The 19,277-nt window shown below is 52.4% G+C and overlaps 1 protein-coding gene across 1 annotated transcript in view; it reads left to right on the plus strand.

Annotated features, from left to right (window-relative positions):
* BDH1 (3-hydroxybutyrate dehydrogenase 1) overlaps positions 1-6,819 on the plus strand; it is a 34,095-nt gene extending 27,276 nt beyond the window's left edge. The window contains 6 exon segments of the mRNA XM_057544925.1: positions 4,804-4,844; positions 4,846-4,872; positions 4,874-4,961; positions 6,344-6,393; positions 6,395-6,706; positions 6,708-6,819. Coding sequence (XP_057400908.1) covers positions 4,804-4,844; positions 4,846-4,872; positions 4,874-4,961; positions 6,344-6,393; positions 6,395-6,706; positions 6,708-6,806 — 617 coding nt within the window. The 3' untranslated portion in view covers positions 6,807-6,819.
* The last annotated feature ends 12,458 nt before the right edge of the window (positions 6,820-19,277 follow it).

Raw genomic sequence — 19,277 nt, forward strand, 5'->3', positions numbered from 1 at the left:
CTGAGTTATTTATTTTTGTGTCTGTGTTCTTAGCACAGTGCTGGAACATGACAGAGGCCCAAGAAATGTTTGCTGAGTGAATGACACTTTTCTCCTGTTTAATAATACCTGAATTTGCATAGAGCTTTGTCATATAACAGGTTTTTTAAAAAGCAATTTCCTTATTGCATTAACCTGAGCAGGTCAGGACAGGTGGCGATGCCCTTATTTCCAACTGTAGCTGGAACAACTGGGCACCTCTTAAGGGATGCACCTGAGTACACAGACCCTGGTCCTTGTTGTCCTCTGCCACCAGGGCAGAGTCACCTCCATTCCCTATACTAGTCTGGCCAGTTAGCCTAACCAGGCAAGGCGGGGAGGACCCTGGGTTGCAGGGGGAAACACTCACCCCCTGCCCTTGGATTGGGCTCAAACCCCAGCCCCACCCTGACACACAAACCTTTCCCTGCTGCTTTTTTCCGCTCGATGCATTTCAGGAAGGGTTATTAAACCACTCACCATGACCTTACTTAACCAATACTGCATTTTTTGGAAGAAAGATGTGAAGATTTTTAGGTCTGAAAAAGAAAGTAAATCTGTCAGATACGTGGTTGCACATGTCTCTCTCTCCCTCTTTCTCTCCCTTCCTGCCCGCCCCCACCAACTGTCTTTTTCCTGGTAAAACAGTGCAAATTCCCGCCTTCTGAGGCAATACTGTCTTTGACCTCCAGGTGGTGCCCTCCCTGAGCTTTCAGACCAGATGCCTTTCCTAAGCTGGTGGCCGCTCTGACTCATGCTCCACCCATCGACCCCAGCAGGAACCTTCAGGGAGACAAGTGCATTCTCCCCACCCCCATTGCCCCCCACCATGGAGGGCACATTTTGATGGCGAGTTTGATGCCTTTCACCCTGGCTCTGTGGAACAGTTGCTGCCAAAGCCAGGGGAGCCAGCCGTGGTGGTGAGATGAAGCGGATTGTCAGATTAGAGCTGGTGAGCCACCTGCCATGAGCCCCTTTGCTCCCCAGCAGGCCTCTGAGGGACAGGACATCCAGAGCCTGTAACCAGCCCTCTCCTCCCCACTGCAGGGAAAGGCCAAGTGAGTAGACCAACCAGCAGGCTGTGGGCCTGGCCTGATCTTGAAACCATCCCTTATCTTGCATTGAGTAAACATTTATTGAGTGCCTACTGTATACTTGGTAGTGTGCTGAGCACCCGAAAGGGTATGAGCTGGGAGGAGAAGTTTGTAGTTGGGCACCAGCCAAGTGGAAGTCAGTGGCTTCATGGTGGGAACTATGAGGAACAGTTATAGCACTGGAGACATTATGCCATGGACAGGGAAGACCCTACATCTGGAGCACTCTTGGTCTGGGAGTGAGAAGACTGGAGTTACTCTGGGCTTAGCCTCTTACTAGAAATGTGATCTTGGGCTTGTCCCCTCACCTGTGAGGGTCTCAGCTTGTCCATCTGTGAGGCTCACATGTCAATCTGACCACGGCAGGGGCATTTCAACTAAAGCTGCTCTCAGGCCGAGGGGCAGGGGAGCTGAGCGGAGCCAGGAAGCAGCGGAGGCAGGAGGGGCCGTGATGTCAGAGGAGTGGCAGGCTGTTCAGGCTCAGAGAGGGCAGAGTCCTTGGTGGGGAGTGGGTGAGAAGCATGGGAAAGGAGGCCTCGCACGCCCCACTCCGGAAGGGAAGCATAGGAGCAGGAAGTGGTTGACCGAGGAGGAGAGTCTGCCGGAGGGGGTCAGATCAGGATGGAGGAGGAGGAAAGAGACTGTGACAGGGAGACCTGAGAGGGCTTCTCCAACAACGTAGGAGGGAGGCAACAAGGACCCAAACTAATGCTGTAGACACAGGAAAGAGGGCACCGATTCTAATGACGCAGCAAAGGAAGGCAACAGCAGCACAGGGTTAAGTGCAAGGGCTGTGTCCTCACACAGACCTGGGTCCTAATGCCCTCCTGTCCACTGGTTAGCTGGGTGACACTGAGCAAGGTGCTTAACCTCTCTGAGCCTCAGTTGCCTCATCCAGATATGGAACAATTTAGTATCTATCGTACTTTTTTTTTTTTTGAGGATCAGGTGATTAATGGATGCAAAGTGCTTAGTTCAGGGCCTGGCAGCTGTCCTTTTGATCTTTCTCAGTAATATTAATAGTACTCTTGACTCATTAGATGGGGAAGAAATGAAGGAGCTGGAGGAGTTGAAGATGACAGTGAAACTATTAGCAAGGAAGAGGAGCAGGCTTGGGCCACTGGGCACTTGGTGTGTTGGTTGGTTAGGATGAGTTGGGGACCTTTGGGACATTCAGGTAAAAGTGATGGTCGGAAGGAGGAGGTGGGGTTGGGAGAGAGCCATGACTCCCCAGGGGTACATTGGAACAGTTACTCGGAGGTGGCGATGGGGCTGTTGCAGGAAAACAGCTGTCACTCAGACCAGCAGGAACGTCGTGAGTTTATTCAGAATGCTGGCTGAGGACTCCAGCGAGCTCCTGCACCCACAGACTGCTGCTACTTATCATGTCGTCAGAGCTGTGATCCAGGAACAGTGTGCTTCCACAGGTCAAGTTCAGTTAAACTTTATTCCTTATCGGTGTCAGATGTAATTAATTTTTAGCTGGATAAAAGGACTGTATGTACTTTTTGTTGTGTGATACTGTGCCATATGAACCAAACACAAAGCAGCTGGAAGTTTCCATGAACATAAAGAAGATGAGGCTGCCTAAGCATTGAGTGTCATTTGAGGGGAGGTGCACTAGGACAGGACATTGGGGGACAGGTGGAAGAAAGGGGTCAGGGAAGATGGAGGAGATGCTTGGGTATCATTAATGCGAAGGGAGGAGTGAGGGTCAGGATCCATAAGTGGTTTTTACACAGGTGCAGGGGGAGAGGCTGAGGCCAGCGAAGATGGTGGGGGTGAGGGATGAGAGAGGCGTCCTTAGCACGGGCCGCCCTGGACACCCTGGAGCCGCATGGGACTGGGACCCCGAATGGCAGGGAAATGGGAAACTGGAGAGTGTAGCTTGTGTTCTCAGAAGCCTGGCCGTGGAGGGAAGGAGAGCAAGACGGTGGTGTGAGGGGGTAGGATGATTATGAAAAAGTTCTTTAGGATATGGGGACATGGTATTTACAGACAGTCATTCACCTGACAAACATTTATTGAGCATCTGCTGTGTACAACGTTGGAGGGAGGGAGCCAGGGGCAAGGGAGGAGTGGAAGTTGCATAAGAGAGGAGGATGGATGGCTGACGGTGTGGAAGGTGGAGGGTGAAGTGGCAGCCTTGACAGTTGGTGAGAGGCCTCCTGCTCCTGCTGGTGAGAGGAGTGGGGCAAAGACTTCCAGGGGAAAGTCCGCGTGCAGGAGGAGGGCAGGGAGTGGCTGCGTGAGGTCACCCGTGAGAGCTGAGCGGGGGAGGCTTCAGCTTGGCCACCATGGGGAGTGGGGGTGAGCGCGTCATGAGCGCTTTGTTAAGCGGCAATTTCCTTCCTCTAATAAATGACCTTAATTCTCCATAATTGAAGGAGAAGGCACCAGAGGTCAGTTGACGAGGCTTTAATTTGGGTAACATGAAGGAAAGCAGCTAGAGACCAATTACTTTGTCATTTACACAAACTCATTTCCATGATTAACTAGGGGTGAAGCAGGGCCAGAGTTCCCACAGTCAGGGGTGAGGCCCCCAGGAGGCAGCTCTGCCCTGAGGCTACACCTTGGCAAGGGGCACTTTCATGGCCACGGGAGACTAAATCCTGAGGGATTCCACAAAGAGGCAGGGCCCCGCCATCCTGAGGCTCCAGCACATCCAGTCCTTGCACCCAAAAGACAGCTCAGAGGGGACCCTGCGGCACAGGGCTGCCTCCTCATTGCCCCGTCCCCCGGTTCAGCTCTGCCTCTGCCTCAGCCTCACTGGTCACACCGGGGCCAGGCTTCCCGCTTGGGTCCTCTGTTTCCCTAGCTGTGAGAGTAGTAGTCAGGCTAAACGGACTCCAGTGATCCTTCTAGCACCCAGTTCTCTGAGTCTACTTATCTGGCCCTTAGCTGGCCTTGCAGGAAACAGTCAACCCAAGTACACTCAGAGAGAGTATGTTTGCTCTGACCCTGTACTAAGCCCCGTGGGACCACACAAAGCTGAGGGGTGTTTGCTACCTGCAAAGACCAGGTGTGTCCACTGTTCATATTGATGAACAGCTTACCAGGTGCCAGGGGCTCACCACATGACACCCAGCCAATAGTGCATGGTTCACAGAGGATGGAGTAGTGGTTAGGAGGGTCTTGGAGTGGAGCTGGACTGGGGCCCCCACCCGACATCAAGGCTTGGCTGAGCCTCTAACTTGCTGTGTGACCTTGGACGCTGCGTCCCCTCTCTGGTCCTCCAGAGAGGGCTTGGCCTGGAAGACTCCTGAGGTTCCCCTGGTTTCTGGCAAGAGGGAGAATACAAGCGAAGGCTCAGAGGCAGGAATGAATAAACAGGTGCCCAGGTGCAGGGAGCGGGATGAGACTGGAGGGAATAGGGTAGAAATGAGTGAGGTGAGGTGGGGCTCCATGCTGGGGGAGGTCTGGGTCATGATGGGTCAGAGAGTCGCTGCAGGCAAAAGTGAGATGAGAATTGGACACGAGACTGAAGGGAGGGTCACAGCCAGCAGCTTAGGCCTCACCATCTCCTGTCATTCCTGGGTGACTCTAGAACGTGTCCCGAGAGCCTTGGACAAGAAGCTGGCAAGTTATGGGGAAAAGGAATGAAAGTGAGGAGGGGAATGGCCTGCAGGCTGATGGGTGATATCGGAGGCTGAGCCCCGTGATGAGTGCAGTTCTGTCCCCTCCTGTCCAGGCTTATAGGGCCTGGTTAACAATGCGGGCATCTCAATGTTCAGGGGTTGTGGAGTTCACCAGCATGGAGACCTACCTACAAGGAGGTGGCGGAAGTAAACCTCTGGGGCACAGTGCGGGGGACAAAATCCTTTCTCCCCCTCATCCAGAGGGCCACAGGTGAGTTGGAAAGGGACCTTCTTCCTGCCCCCTGGGCCTGCTCTACCTTTTCATCTTTGCTCAGAATGGAAATAGGTCTCAGCAGACTCAACATCCACTGCCCTCACTGGCTGAGTGCATGACCCCCAGGGGCCACATGGGGCCGTGGATGGTGGCCAGCGGGGGTGCCCTGGACCGGGGGGCAGAAAGAGATGTGTGATTTTCAGAAAGTAGAGCAGGTAAGAGGTCAGCAGTCTGCACCAAAGACTAAAAGATTACAGCTGTAATCCCAGTCTGGGAACCTAATCTAGACAAATAACCACCTTTGTGCACAGAGCTGTGTGTACACATCAGGTATGGAGAGGGGTGTGGTTAAGTAAATGTTGGTATATCCATTCTATGGGTTACTATGCCATAGTTAAACAATGAGACAATTGTGGTAGTAGGTGAAAATAATAATAGTAATAATCAAGATTAGAAATTGCCAAAACAAACGCCCAAACCATGTTAGGTAGCCAAATGTAAGCAAACCACCTAAGAAATCACTGACTCAGATTTTCTCCCTATAGTAGCAAACAATTACAGCAAAAAGGGGAAGATCCATACCCTCCATCCCAGTGTCCCAGCAATGACGGGAGGAACCCAGAGAGCAGCTGTAGGGTTTTGGAAGAAAACCCCAATCCTTCAGCAACTTCCAACATAGAGGTTTCTGAAAGGTGTCTCCTCACAGTGCCCAGGTGGGGCTGTGCCTTAACTTCCTGGGTGCACACCCAGGGCGAGTGGGTCTCAAGTCTGCCTGGGCTTACCGGGCAGGCTGGATGGCTCCTCCTCCATCCACTGCCCCACGGCTGGCAGAGGCTGTGGTCAGCTCCTAGCACCCCCAGGCTGGGCCTATGGGAGAGCTTCTCCAGCTCCCCACTCTCTCCCAGTGCCTGAGACTCTGTCCCCATGTCTTAGATCTGAAGTCAGGTTCAGAGCCCTGCCCCTGCCTGCTTGGTGACAGAGCCCAACCAGCTGATAACAATTTGGGGTTATTGGCAATAGGAGAACATGGCAGGCGAGACAGAGCTTGTTGTGTGTTGCTCATTTTACTGTGCCCTTCCGCTGTGTAGGCCTGCTTTCCACTCTTTCCTCCGCCCCTGTCCTGCTTGGGAACAGCCAGCTACCCAGGAAATAGCAGAGATGCTGATGCTGATGTGTGGGCCTGAGCTGGCCTTCACTATAAACGAGGGGGCCCCCTGACCCTGGCTGGTTCAGAAGGCGGAGCGCCAGCCTGACCGGCCGCAAAATAGCTGCCAGGGGCCAGGAGGCCGGATTCTGGCCAGACCTCCAGAAACGTGCCAGGCCCCAGACCCTCTGCAGGTATTGTACCGTGAGCAGGACTTTGCTGCCTTCCTCCGCAGGCTGCGCGGTCAGCGTCAGCAGCAGGCTGGGCCGCATGGCCCACGCGGCCGGCCCCCCCGTACTGCATCACCAGGTTTGGGGTGGAGGCTTTCTCTGACTGCCTGCGCTACGAGGTGCACCCACTGGGAGGGAAGGTCAGCGTGGTGGAACCCGGCAACTTCAACGCCACCACCAGCCTCTACGGCGCTGAGCGCATCCAGGCCATCGCCAATAAGATGTGGGACGAGCTTTCTGAGGGGGTGCGCAAGGACTACGGCAGGAAGTACTTTGACGAGAGGGTCTCGAAGATGGAGACCTACTGCAACAGCGGCTCCACGGACACATCCCCTGTCATCAGCGCTGTCACCCACACCCTGACCTCCGGCTACCCCCTACACTCGCTACCACCCCATGGACTACTTGCGAATGCGGATCACGACCCACTTGCCCGGAGCCATCTCCGACAGGATCTACATACACTGAGGAGTTTCGCACTGGCCTCTGTTGGGGAGCCCTGGGGGGAGGGAAGAGGACGGAGGGAGGGAGGGGGAGGGGCTTGTATCATTACCTCTTGATTACCCACTTGTGGATTATCCCAATCCCAGGAGGACCCACTACCAGTCTGAGCGTTAACCAGAGCAGGCAGCCCAGCTCGACTCGTGTGCCCAGTGAATGGCTCGGGCCTTCTCAACTGGGGTGCAGAGTGGTGGGGCAGGGCCCATAGACCTCAGGGCAAACATGGTGAATCTGTCCTTCTGGAATTGATTTTATACAACGATTTTAGGTAGACATCTTTACATTAAAAACAGATTTATTATAAAATAGAATCCAAATCCTTTATATTTTAAAGCCAAAGCATCAGTTCAAAAAATTTATCTCAGGACTTCCCTGGCAGTCCAGTGGTTAAGACTTCGCCTTCCAATTCAGGAGGTGCAGGTTCAATCCCTGGTCAGCTAAGATCCCACATGCCTCGGGGCCAAGAAACCAAAACATCAGAAGCAATATTGTAACAAATTTAGTAAAGACTTTAAAGAAATGGTCCACATCAAAAAAAAAAATTTTATCTCATTTGATCCTTAAACCAGCCTCGTGAGTAAAAAGGGCAGTTTTTTTTTTCTTTTGTACATGAAGCATTTTTGGCTCAAAGAGGATACATGAATTACCCTTTTATTGCTTATAAATCAATTTTGCTTATATTGCTTTATATAAAATATAAAGGTCCAAGTCGTGCGTTCCTGCCACTGCTGTAGAAACATTTCACGTTTTATGTTCCGGGGCTGCTCTGGATCCAATTACCTGAGGATCCTGTGATGAGCTCTGTACCCTCACCTGGGCCATATATATACCATGTGCCCACCATGCACCTCTTTGCATGTCCCTGGTGCTGCTGTGTGCAGCTTGCAGCCAGTGATTCAGAGCTGAGTGGAGGGGGTGGCAACGTTCTGGAGATTTCCATTTGAGGTTTCTCCAGCTTATCTTAGGACAAACTTGTGTGGAGGTGCTCATTGGCTAAGAGGTAATTTGTTTCTGGTTTGGGTCCGCTTGGTCTTGCCTGGGGTGGGACCCATGTTGATGGGACATTCTTGGCAGGAGCCGTGTGGCCTCTCCTCCCCCAGGGGTGGGTCCAAGTTCCCTGTCTGTCTCACCTGGTACGCACACACACACACACACACACACACACACACACACACACACACACGCACACACACACACACACCCTGTTCTATGGTGCCCAGGGTGGCCTTCATTGATGGCTCACCTTCCTGCTATGGACTTATTTTTAATTAAACCAGGTCACTGAGCAGCAGAGTCTGTGTTATCACTTCTTGGGTTTGGGGTTTTTTTTTTTTAATAAATTTATTTGTTTTACTTGTTTTAATTTTTGGCTGCGTTGGGTCTTCGTTGCTGCTCATAGGCTTTCTCTAGTTGCGGCGAGCAGGGGCTACTGTTCATTGCTGTGCGCGGGCTTCTCATTGTGGTGGCTTCTCTTGTTGTGGAGCACGGGCTCTAGGCGTGCAGGCTTCAGTAGTTGTGGCGCACGGGCTTAGTTGCTCCACGGCATGTGGGATCTTCCTGGACCAGGGCTCGAACCCATGTCCCCTGCATTGGCAGGCGGATTCTTAACCACTGCGCCTCCAGGGAAGCCCTTGGGTTTGGGTTTGAAGGCCAGTGTCCCTGCAGTTGCCCAGAGCCTGCATGTTTGGACCAAAACCAGGCAACACCCTCCTCCAGGTATCTGCAGGCCTTGGGACAGGTTCCTGAGTACCAGCCCTTCCGCCTCGCCCTGGAAGGGCCAGGCCTGCCACTAGAGGGTGCCCTGTCTCCTTTGCAGCCAGAGTGGCCTCAGCTCCTGATTTGGGAGCTCCCACCCAAGCCTGAGGTCTCAAAGGGTTGGTGATTCCCCACCTTGGAAGTGGTCCAGGCACAAAGACACAAGGCCCCTTTAGAAACACCTCTTCCTTCTCTTCTAGTAGCTGCCTGGCTTAATCGTGGAGCCTGGTGCCAGGAGAAAGCAGAACCTGGAGAGCTGGAACCAGCCACGGGGCTCAGGCAGTGCCAAAGAAGAGGGGGGTCTCACAACGAGAAAATTCAGCCTGCCTTTTGGGCCTTGATCCCCTCTGTCATCAAGCAGGGATGCCCTGCCCAGCTCCCTATCTGCACGGTGAGGCCCAGAGGGCCTGTGTGGATGACAGGGTGGGCAGGGAGACTGAAACCCTCCAGAGCCCAGGGAGGGACCCTTGATGGTCATTGTCTTTACATAACAAGAAGAGCGTTTTGAACCACAAGGCTTGCCTTTCAGAATCTCATTTTTATATCTTGGGAGATTTTGCTTCCATGCTTAATTTTATTAAAGGAAAATGTATGCAGCACTTGAAGTTACTCGTGTGCATGGATGCCTGGGAACTGGCAGGAAAGGGAGATGGTCATACGCTCTGGGTCAGGATCAGCAGTAAACCGAACACTGGAGAAGACGCATCTGCGTCTGTTGGGACCATCAGGCATTAAGTCAGAACTGCTGGGCTGGCCTGCAGGCTGCCCTGATTTTTAATTTTTATCCCAGTGATTGGAAAGCCCAGAGCAACTTCCCTCTAGATCATCTCAATGCTAATGAAAACCTCACAATTACTATTCACCTTTTGGCAGCTGAGAGCCTCCTTGGGAGCAGGTCTCGTTTTGATCCTTACAAGAGACAGCTGAAGTGGGCAGAATAGAGGTGGTTGTTCCCATTTTATAAATGACATAACTGAGACCCAGAGGGGGGAAGTGACTCACCCAGCATCACAGGGGGTCTGAGCAGATCCAGGGCCAGCACGAAAATCTCCTGAGTGGTGCTGTTCACCATCACCTCACTCTGTGGCCCCAGGAGCCCTGGGAACCAGGTGGATGGGTCAGGGTTGCCTGGTACCTAGACCCTCACTGCCTGTCAGCAGAGCTGCCCCTGCTTGTGGGGGTGAGGGGAGGCTGCCACCTGCGCCCACTGTCTGGGGCTGCTGGGGACTAATTGTGTCCACCAGCACCACCTTGGGTGGGAGCCTTGTCTCCAGCACCCTCCCCTTGGAAGGATTCGCTCAGTCGGTGAGGCCTGAGGACCCATCTCCTGTTGTCTATTCAGGCCTGCAGCTCTGGACCTGGGCCCCTTGGAGTATAACCCCATCTCCCAAGCAGCAGGTACCGGTCAGCTATGCAGGGCAGGGCGCTAGTGAGCAGACACCCGCACAGGGCCCTGGGCCAGGAACCAGGCGTTCACTGTACCATTGGATCCTCCTCAAGGCCTCTGAGATGGGGGGAGAGTCCTACACCCCAATCCCACTCTGCCACCCCGTGGTGTAATCTTGAGTAAGTGGCTCTGGTTCCAGGGCCTCCGTTGAGGCCTCAGGCAAGAGGAGGGGCAGCGTGCAGACAAAGCCTGGCACTGCGGGCGGGGGGTGTGGGCTGGACTCGGCATGCACCTGGGACTTTGCCCAGTGGTACCTCTGTCTGTGGGGACCCACGGACGGGTGCCTTCAGCCCGCACTGCCCCTCCCTTGATGGCTGGAGGCTGGGTGAGGGCTTTTTGCCAAGATGCTCCTGACGGCGCCTTGTTACAGAACACATGCTGCGCTTTACATTCCACCCGGGGCCAAGGGCTGTGCAAGCAGGTGACAAGCCGGCCTGGCCCTCCCTGCCATGAGTTGCTCCGAGTGCCTCCGCTGCCCGGGGCGGTGGGCTCTGCCAGACTCCCCACTCGGGAGGCCTGCTCATTTCCTGTATTTCAAGCGGGAACTGGCTCTGCAAATCTGCACCAAGTCTTTCTGGTGCAGGTGCAGACATGAGCAAGCAGAGGCTCTCTCGGCTTAGGTAGCACCGGGCCCGGGCTGCCAGAGAGCAAGCAGGCACACTGTGCAGCGCTGGGCCCAGTCCACAGCCAGCCCCGCCCCTCCTCTCCTCTGATTCTCACAGCGGCCTTGGGAGGTAGGCGGGGTGGGGTTATTACCTCATTTTACACATGAGGAAGCAAACTACCCCAAGTCTCTCACCAAGAGAGGGATAGAACCGGGTGGCCAAGTCAGATCTAACCTCCAGCCCGGAGCTGGTGATGCATGAAAAGCTGGGCAGATGGCACCCGGATCTAAAATAAGGAGGGGAAAAAAATACCTCAATTATGTAACAGTGAGAAAGATCCGTAGGCATACGCATAGTACAACCACGGAGCGCTGCCCCATAAGCCATCTCCTCCTTCCCTCCCCCATCTCCTTCTTCCCTCCCCCAGGCTCTGGGCCCTGCTCCCTGGGAGGGGATATGCCGGAGGAGCCCATCAGCGACCCTCCAGGAGGAAATCTGCCTGGCCTGGGCTCACACGGCCCCATCCTGGGCGTTTCTGAGGGCATGCTCTAAGAACACCAACACCTAAACCTCGGACAGAAACAGATTCTGGAGCTGCGCTCAGAGAGCTCGAGGGTCGTCTGAGCACAAGACTTGAGGATCCTCAGATATGGAGGTGGAACAAGGAGGACTCTGGGGACCCAGTGCTCCGATGTAGAACAAACAAGAAAACAAGCAAACCCAGAGCATCTAAGGCCGTCCTGGTGTGTGTACGTACCAAGGAAGGTGGTTTGTGAGGTTTGTGGCTTCAGAGGTATAGGGTGAGCACATACTGGTCAGGGCCTAGGGCCCAGGGCCTGGGATTAGGGCTGGGAGGGCTGCCAGGACTCCTGGAACCTCAGAGAAGGAAAAGGGACTCAGCCATCCTCAAGCATGACTCCCAACCTCCAGGCAGCTGGCCAGGCTTTGAAGCCCTCCAGTGACAAGGCTCTCCTTACTTCCTAAGATGGCATTTCCTTGGTTAGGGAAAATTTGCCCAAAGACTGAGCTGAAATCTACCACCTCTGACTTAAGTCCTTTGACACTTGGCTATGACCCAGAACTGCACAGAACACTAGGTTGGAAATGGCCAAGTCAGGTTCAGAAGCCAAGGTCCCTCATTTGACAAGGTTTCCATACCCCTCACTGTCTGAACAGAAGGTTTCAGCTGTGATTATCCCATCTCTCATTCTTGATGACACACATCAGGCTGAATGGTCACCTAAGTCCCCTCAAGCAGCAAGAACTTTGAGACAGGGTATAATACATTTGTAGAGATGCTGACAATTTCTTACACACATGTGCCCCCTCACAAGTAAGTGTGCTCCCAAGTCATCTCTCATCTGATCCTCATAAATGGCTTATGAGTTAGGCAGGGCTACTGTTCCCACTTTACAGATAAGGAAACTGAGCCTCAGGGAAGTGGAGTCATTTGCCCAAGATCACAGAGCCAGGAAGTGGGAGAGCCAAGACAGAAATCCAGGCCTGGCCTCCATCCCTAGGGCCCCTTCCTTTACCCCCAGGCTGCCTCAGTCTCTCCATCAGGGCCCTGGAGCTGGGCTGGACCAGTCAGTCAGAGGCTGGCCATGTAGCCTGCGAAGGAGTGATGGGTGGGGAGCATTAAACTCAACTTTCTTCCAGCCCACAGTTTTGCAGAGAACAACGGGGAAAGGGAGGCTGAGCCTTTCCTGCATCTCACTGCAGGTGTATCCATTGTGTCTGGATCTGCCAGTGGCCTGGGCACTGATGGAGGGCCTGAGGTGGAGAGAACAGGGCCAGGAGGTATTTCCAGGGCTGTGGCTGAGGACCATCCTGGCCTCAGCATCCATGGGCATGCGTTAGAGGGGAGAGAGTGTGAATGGGGACCAACCTCCAGGGATGCTGGGGCCCAGAAACTCCTGTGCTGCTCTCTCAGTGAGACTTAATTACTCTATAAAATGTGAGGCTGCTCCCACTTATCAAATTATAGATAAGCTTAATTACAGCTCACTGAGTAACCACACTGGGCGCCTCAGAAATAGCAGTGGGCTGATTGCTCTTCTCAGCTTCAGCTGTAGCCACCTGGGTTTCAGGAGGAAGTGCCCACTGTTACCAGGCTCTCAGTGCTGCTAAACTGTGCTCTCAGGCTGCAGGAGGGAATGCACCGAGCATGCTTCTGTCCTGGCCACTTCCTGGCTGGGCCTGTTCTCTGTTCCATTACTGGGTTATTTACTCTGCTGGGGCCTCTCCCACTCTCCTACTCATGTTGTGTTCTAGCCAAAGGTTTTGGCTCATAATGTATGACTGAAGGTGTGCAAAGTAGTGCAGGACATGCCTCAAGAGACAAGGAAAGGGGGCTTCCCTGGTGGCGCAGTGGTTGAGAATCCGCCTGCCAATGCAGGGGACGCGGGTTCGAGCCCTGATCCGGGAAGATCCCACATGCCGCGGAGCAACTAAGCCTGTGCGCCACAACTACTGAGCCTGCGCTCTAGAGCCCGTGAGCCACAACCACTGAGCCCGTGTGCCGCAACTACTGAAGCCCGCGCACCTAGAGCCCATGCTCCGCAACAAGAGAAGCCACCGCGATGAGAAGCCCGTGCACCGCAACAAAGAGTAGCTCCCGCTCACTGCAACTAGAGAAAGCCTGTGAGCGGCAACAAAGACCCAATGCAGCCAAAAATAAATAAATAAGGAGACAGAAAAGAATATGGTGCTGGATGAGAAAACACACACTTTGTAGTCTCAAGAGCACCTTCAAGGAAACAAGTAAAGAGCAGCAGGCCACTAGGGATTGGTGAGAGGTCTGTGACATCATGAAGGGCACCATAGGCCTTCCCTGGTGGTCCAGTGGTTAAGACTCTGTGCTTCCACTGCAGGGGGCGCAAGTTCGATCCCTGGTCGGGGAACTAAGATCCCACATGCTGCAAGGTGCGGCCAAAAAATAAAAAAATAAATGAAGGGCACCATAAACATCCCTGCATACTGGCAGGATTGATGGACTTGCTCCAATGGAAGAAACTGGCAGAAGGCACAGTGTGATTTCAGGGCATTTGATGGGAATGGAGGAGCAATACCGAGGATAATACAAGTGCCCTAGGCGTTCCCACATTCGGAGGTGCACCAGGACCTCTGTGCTTGCTTAATAGCATCTGCTCCCTCTCCCTCTGCCCCCTTTATTATTTGAGTCTCTGCTTTGTGCCAGGTGCTGTACTGGGCACAGGGCATCCCGTGGCAGGCAGCTCACTGCTCTCCTAGGAAACTTTAACCCAGGGTGACAGATTCCACGGTTTGGGGGAGGAAGTGAAATGCTTTATTGTACCAGCAATGAATAACAATAGTCACTTTCAATCTACACACAACCTAAATTGTCTTCTTCCCTTTATAGCCTCAGCGCCCCAGGTCGACCGCAGATGTGAGGGGACGGGAACGGGCAGGGGTCTCTTCCTACTTATGGAGTCACCCGACTTTCTCAAAGGAAAAATAAAAAGTGAGTGTCCCTGGAAAAGCACTGCTGCGTCTTGCCCAGATGCCAACAACATGAACTGGCCAAGCAAACAGTGCTGTGACCACGTGCAGAATGATCAGGCAGGAGCTCTGTGACACCAGGGGTTGGGCACGTGGTCTAGAGGCTGAAGGTAGAAGCAGACCGTATGCTCAAGCTGAGTACAGACATGGAGGGGTAGACGCCGACTCAAGGAATGCGACAAATTGGAATTTTCAGCGTTGGGGGTTGACTTTCTATGAGGTTAAGTGTACAACAAAAGAATGCAACAGAACACTAAAAAGATACTCTTGGGGAAGCTCTTGTTTTCCTGCAGCAGAGAAAGAAGGGGCAAATCGGGGGGTCCCTGAGCAGGCAGCGCCTGGGGACTGGAGCCCACTGGTGATGCCCTGTTAGAGATGGAAGGAGTTCAGAGAGCCTGCAGCCAGAAGGATGGGAGAGAAACAAGACTTGCTGGAAGTTTCATTCTGGGCAAGGTTGGGTAGAAAGAACACAAGTTCTGGAGCTGGATAGACCTGACTTTGAATCCTGTTCTGCAACCTTCCGATTGCATAATGCTGTCAAATAATCTAGTCTCTCCTAGCCTCAGTTTCTGTATGTCTGAAATGGGGGTAACAATGGGTACCTTGCAGGGTTGTTAGGTGAGTGTTTAAGGTCCCTAGCACATCACCTGGCATGGGGGAGGGACTCAGAAGGCATCCCGGCCAGTGTAGCCAGGGCCTAAATAACCCTCTCCTATCCCTACTCGACCCCATCCCAACCTTTCTGAGAAATGCCTAGGCCTTACTCCAAGGGTGTTCCAGAGGCAGAGACAGAAATCGGGAAACACTCAAAGTTGAACCCTAGCAGCCAGAGCCCACCTTCCTGTTCACCTTGCTCCTTCCAGGGGCCTGGGGCAGAGGAGGTAATTTCTTCCTTCACGTGCCCCTTTCTGACTGTTAAACACAGAACAAGCTCTACAGCCCTGCATCACCTCCTTGCTGGAAATCCCTGAAGAGGATGGCAGGTGGATTAAGGAATTATCGGCCAGAAAGGCTTCAGCCTCAGAGCCTGGAAAACAAGTGCATCCCAGGCAAAGGAGGTATTTTCTGTAGCACAAATCCTTGAAACTGTCCAGGGGGATCAGCCTGGACAGTTTTGGCTTTGGGGAGGATGGGAAGATGGACTTGTTCCTCCTGCCTCCAGCTGTCTGTGTTTGGGTTCTTCCTGTTACCTCTCAGTTATGTCTTAGCTAGGCCTGGCTTCCTCTCTGTCTTTTTTCCTTTGGCATCCAAGTTCTGAGGGTTAAGTGCTGTCTATAATCAGGCTTCAGGGGATCTGCACTAAGATTTTCTTCCCAGCCTCTAGAGGTTCCCAGTCCTGTGGGGCAGGTGGGCTGTGTTCCGACCCAGGGGAGCTGGCCATCACTTGGGACATCCTGTATACAGTGGATGTACACTGTTTGTGAGAGCCCAGGGAAGGCAGAAGAGAATTCAGACTGGGCAGATTACAGGTGCTCCCTACAAGGAGATCGTGTTTCAGTGGAGCCTTGATGAGTGAAGAGGATTTTGATAGGTAGAAACAGGACGTGGCGTACTTGGCAGGGTGTTCACACTGAAGGGAAAAGTGTGGGACTGGCCCAGCATCTGGGAAGGACAGAATTCTTGAAGGGCAAGTGCAATAATTTAGCAGAGCTTGAAGACTTCTGGCCCCTGGGAATAAAAGGATGCTGGAAGGAAAGGGTGTGAGATCTTAGAGGGCAATGTTCAGACAGACCTGACCTTCAGCACCATATCACTACAAGCTGGACCTCAAAGTCATCCAGCCTCTTGGTTCCCAAACTAACTGCATGTTAGTTTGAATCTGAATCTTCTGAATCTCTTGGGGATCTGATGATAAAACAGAACCGGTGCATCTGGGGCAGAGCCTAGGAACCTTATTTCTAAGAGGTGACTCCAAGGCACAGCGAGGAAAGGGACAGTTAAAGAAGAGGGGACACCACACCCTGAGTTAGTGACAGATCTGGGGCTAGAAGCTGGGTGTCCCACCCCTAGTCTGTGCTCCTCCACTGTACACATGAGGGGAGAGCCAGGGCATCTGTGACTGTGGGTTTGCCTGTCCCTTCGTAGTTACTCGCAGGGAAACTCTTGAAACAGAAAGGGCCTGAGGGCTTGTTTTAGAAGCACCAGGGTAGGGAGATACTGGTGAACTTTCCTCCATTTTCAGAGACCTTTGTGGGGTGAAGTGAAGGCTAGGAGGGAGAAGGAAAGATATTCCCTGAGCCCTGGCGGAGGCCAGGTGGCCTGCTGGAGTGTTACCATTATCAGGAAAAGAAGGGTGGGAGGCCCCAGTGCAGATCTGTCTGTCCAGTTTGGCATTTGGATTGTGGCACTAGTTGGTGGCCCAGCCTCGCCACAGTTTTCAGGTGTGCGTCCTACCATGGACGATTCCATTAAGCTGTGCCGAGCCCACCTGCTGTGTCACTCTGGTCCTCGGAACCCCTGTTTTGCTCAGTGTTCTCTCCTTGGCCAGGAGCGGGCAGTCAGCTGCCTCTCCAGTTTTCTTCCTGCCTTTAGAGCTGAGGCCTGGAAGGGCCCAGAGGTGGTGAAACAGGATAGGACTTTCTCTGACCCATGGCAGAAGGCCTGAGTTCCAGTTCCACATTCTCATTGCAGACTGAGCCACTGGGGATAGGTGAGGAGAAGCAACATGCTCCCATCCCTGATATTTTAGTGCTCAGGGACCTGGCTCCCAGCTGCCTAGCTCTCCTGCATAAGCCAGAGGCTTGGGGCAGGGCCTGCTACAGGTCTCTGATATCCATTCTCCCCTTCTATAGTAATACATCCACCAATGTTTAGCTGGGCACATGGTTGCCCATAATAAAGATTACATGTCCCAGCTTCCTTTACAGTTATAGGTGATCATGTGACTATGTTCTAGCCAATGGCACATAAGCAGACATGGTAGTACAACAGCTTTCAGGAACCTTCCTTAAGAGGTAGTTTATAAGCATACTTTGGCTCCTTCATTCTGTCATTCTGCTGCCTGGAACTTGGATACTGCCATCTTAGACCACGAGGTCAAGGCCATGTATGGTGTTATAAGATAGTGTCTGGATCCCAGACACTAGGGAACTATTTTCCACCCTTAATCACCTATTCAGATTTTATGTGAGAAGAAATAAACTTCTGTCTTTTCTGCATTACCACTAGTTTGGGATTCTTTCTTTAGAGCCAAACCAAATCCTAACTAATGTAGGCCACAGCTAGACAGAAGATGTGGAAGCCATTGCACACACATGGGGCAGGCAGCCATGTTTGATAATAATAGTCATGAGCATTTACTGAGCACTTCCTAGTGCCAGGTTCTGAGTTAAGCACTTTATATGCATTATCCTGTTTGATCCTCCTAATGATACTATGAGGCAAGATTTATAATCCCAATTTTATAGATGATTAAACTGAGGCTTACGTTTAAATACTTGCCCAGTCAGTCAGAAAGTGACAGGATTCCGAATCAGAATCTCTTTAACTGCTGGACGCAAGCCCTGATTGTTCCTCAGGCTGTGAGGAGGGCCCCTGCCAAGCTGGGCTCAGCTTAGATTGAGAGGAGAGATTCAGGAGGCTGTGACTGCACGGAAATTGACCATAAATCAGGCTGAAGACTCTGGGCAACCCAAACTCTAGTCCTTATTCTCCAAACAAAATTCTTAGGCTTTAAATATTTTTGAGGTCTAGTTCCTCCACCTAATGAAGGTATCCCCTCAAGAGCATCTCCAATGCGATCATCTGATATGGTCTGAATGTTTGTGTGCTCCCCAAATTCATATGCTGACATCCGAACCCCCAAAGATGATGGTATTGGGAGGTGGGGCCTTTGGGAGTTGCTTAAGTCATGAGGGTGGAGTCCTCAGGAATGGGATTAGTGCCTTATAAAAGAGGCTCCAGAGAGCTCCCCAGCCCCTTCCACGTGAGGACACAGTGACAGGCACAAGCTATGAAGCAGGAAGAGGGCCCTTCCTCACTAGACCATGCTGGCACCTTGATCTTGGAATTTCCAGCCTCCAGAACTGTGAGAAATAAACTTCTGTTGGTAATAAGCCACCCCATCTGTGTTATCTTGCTATGGCAGCCAGAGCTAAGACATCTCCTATTTAGTGGCTGAGCTGAGAGGGCTCTAGACACCTCTTCTTCCACCCCCTCCTCCTCTCTCCGCCTTTCTCTCTTCCTCCTCCTCTTTTCTCCCTCCTTTTCTCTGTACTCCCCCTCCTGCTTTACTTTCTGAGGATCATGGAGGTTGTTCCAGAGGCTCCTTATACAGTGTGGCCTCCCCCGAATGGGCTTTTGTTTATCTTCAAAGATTTCTATGGAGCATCAACCCCAAAATGTCTAAGACATAAAGAACTCCATCTAGACAGGAAAGCTTGGTACTACTCCCCGCTTTACTACCAAGTTCCCTTGTCACCTGGGCAAGTCCCTTCTCCATTCCAGGCCTCACTCTCCTCATTTAAAAATAATAGTAATGATAACAATAATAACAACCCCTAACACACTGTGACCCAGGCACAATATGTTCTTTCTTTTTTTTTTCTTTCTTTTTTTTTTTTTATGGCTGCATTGGGTCTTTGTTGCTGCGCATGGGCTTTCTCCAGTCGCACTGAGCAGGGGCCACTCTTTGCTGCAGTGTGCTGGCTTCTCACTGTGGTGGCTTCTCTTGTTGCAGAGCATGGGCTCTAGGCACGCAGGCTTCAGTAGTTGCGGCACATGGGCTCAGTAGTTGTGGCTCGTGGGCTCTAGAGCACAGGCTCAGTAGTTGTGGGGCACGGGCTTAGTTGCTCCGTGGCATGTGGGATCTTCCCGGACCAGGGCTCGAACCCGTGTCCCCTGCATTGGCAGGTGGACTCCCAACCACTGTGCCACCAGGGAAGTCCCAACACAATACGTTCTAAGTGCACTACGTGCATTAACTCACTTAATCCTTACAACAACCCTATTAAGAAGGTAGTACTATTCCTATTCCTGTTTTACAGTTGAAGAACCTGAGACAGAGGTTTTTAAGTTGCCCAAGGTCATGCACAACAAAGTAAAAATGAGAGAACAATAGACTTTAAAGAGGACCTCAAACTTGTGTTCAGTTACAGTCTCTGCTTTAAT

This window comes from Balaenoptera acutorostrata, chromosome 4 (genome assembly GCF_949987535.1).
Source record: "Balaenoptera acutorostrata chromosome 4, mBalAcu1.1, whole genome shotgun sequence".
Lineage (NCBI taxonomy): Eukaryota > Metazoa > Chordata > Mammalia > Artiodactyla > Balaenopteridae > Balaenoptera > Balaenoptera acutorostrata.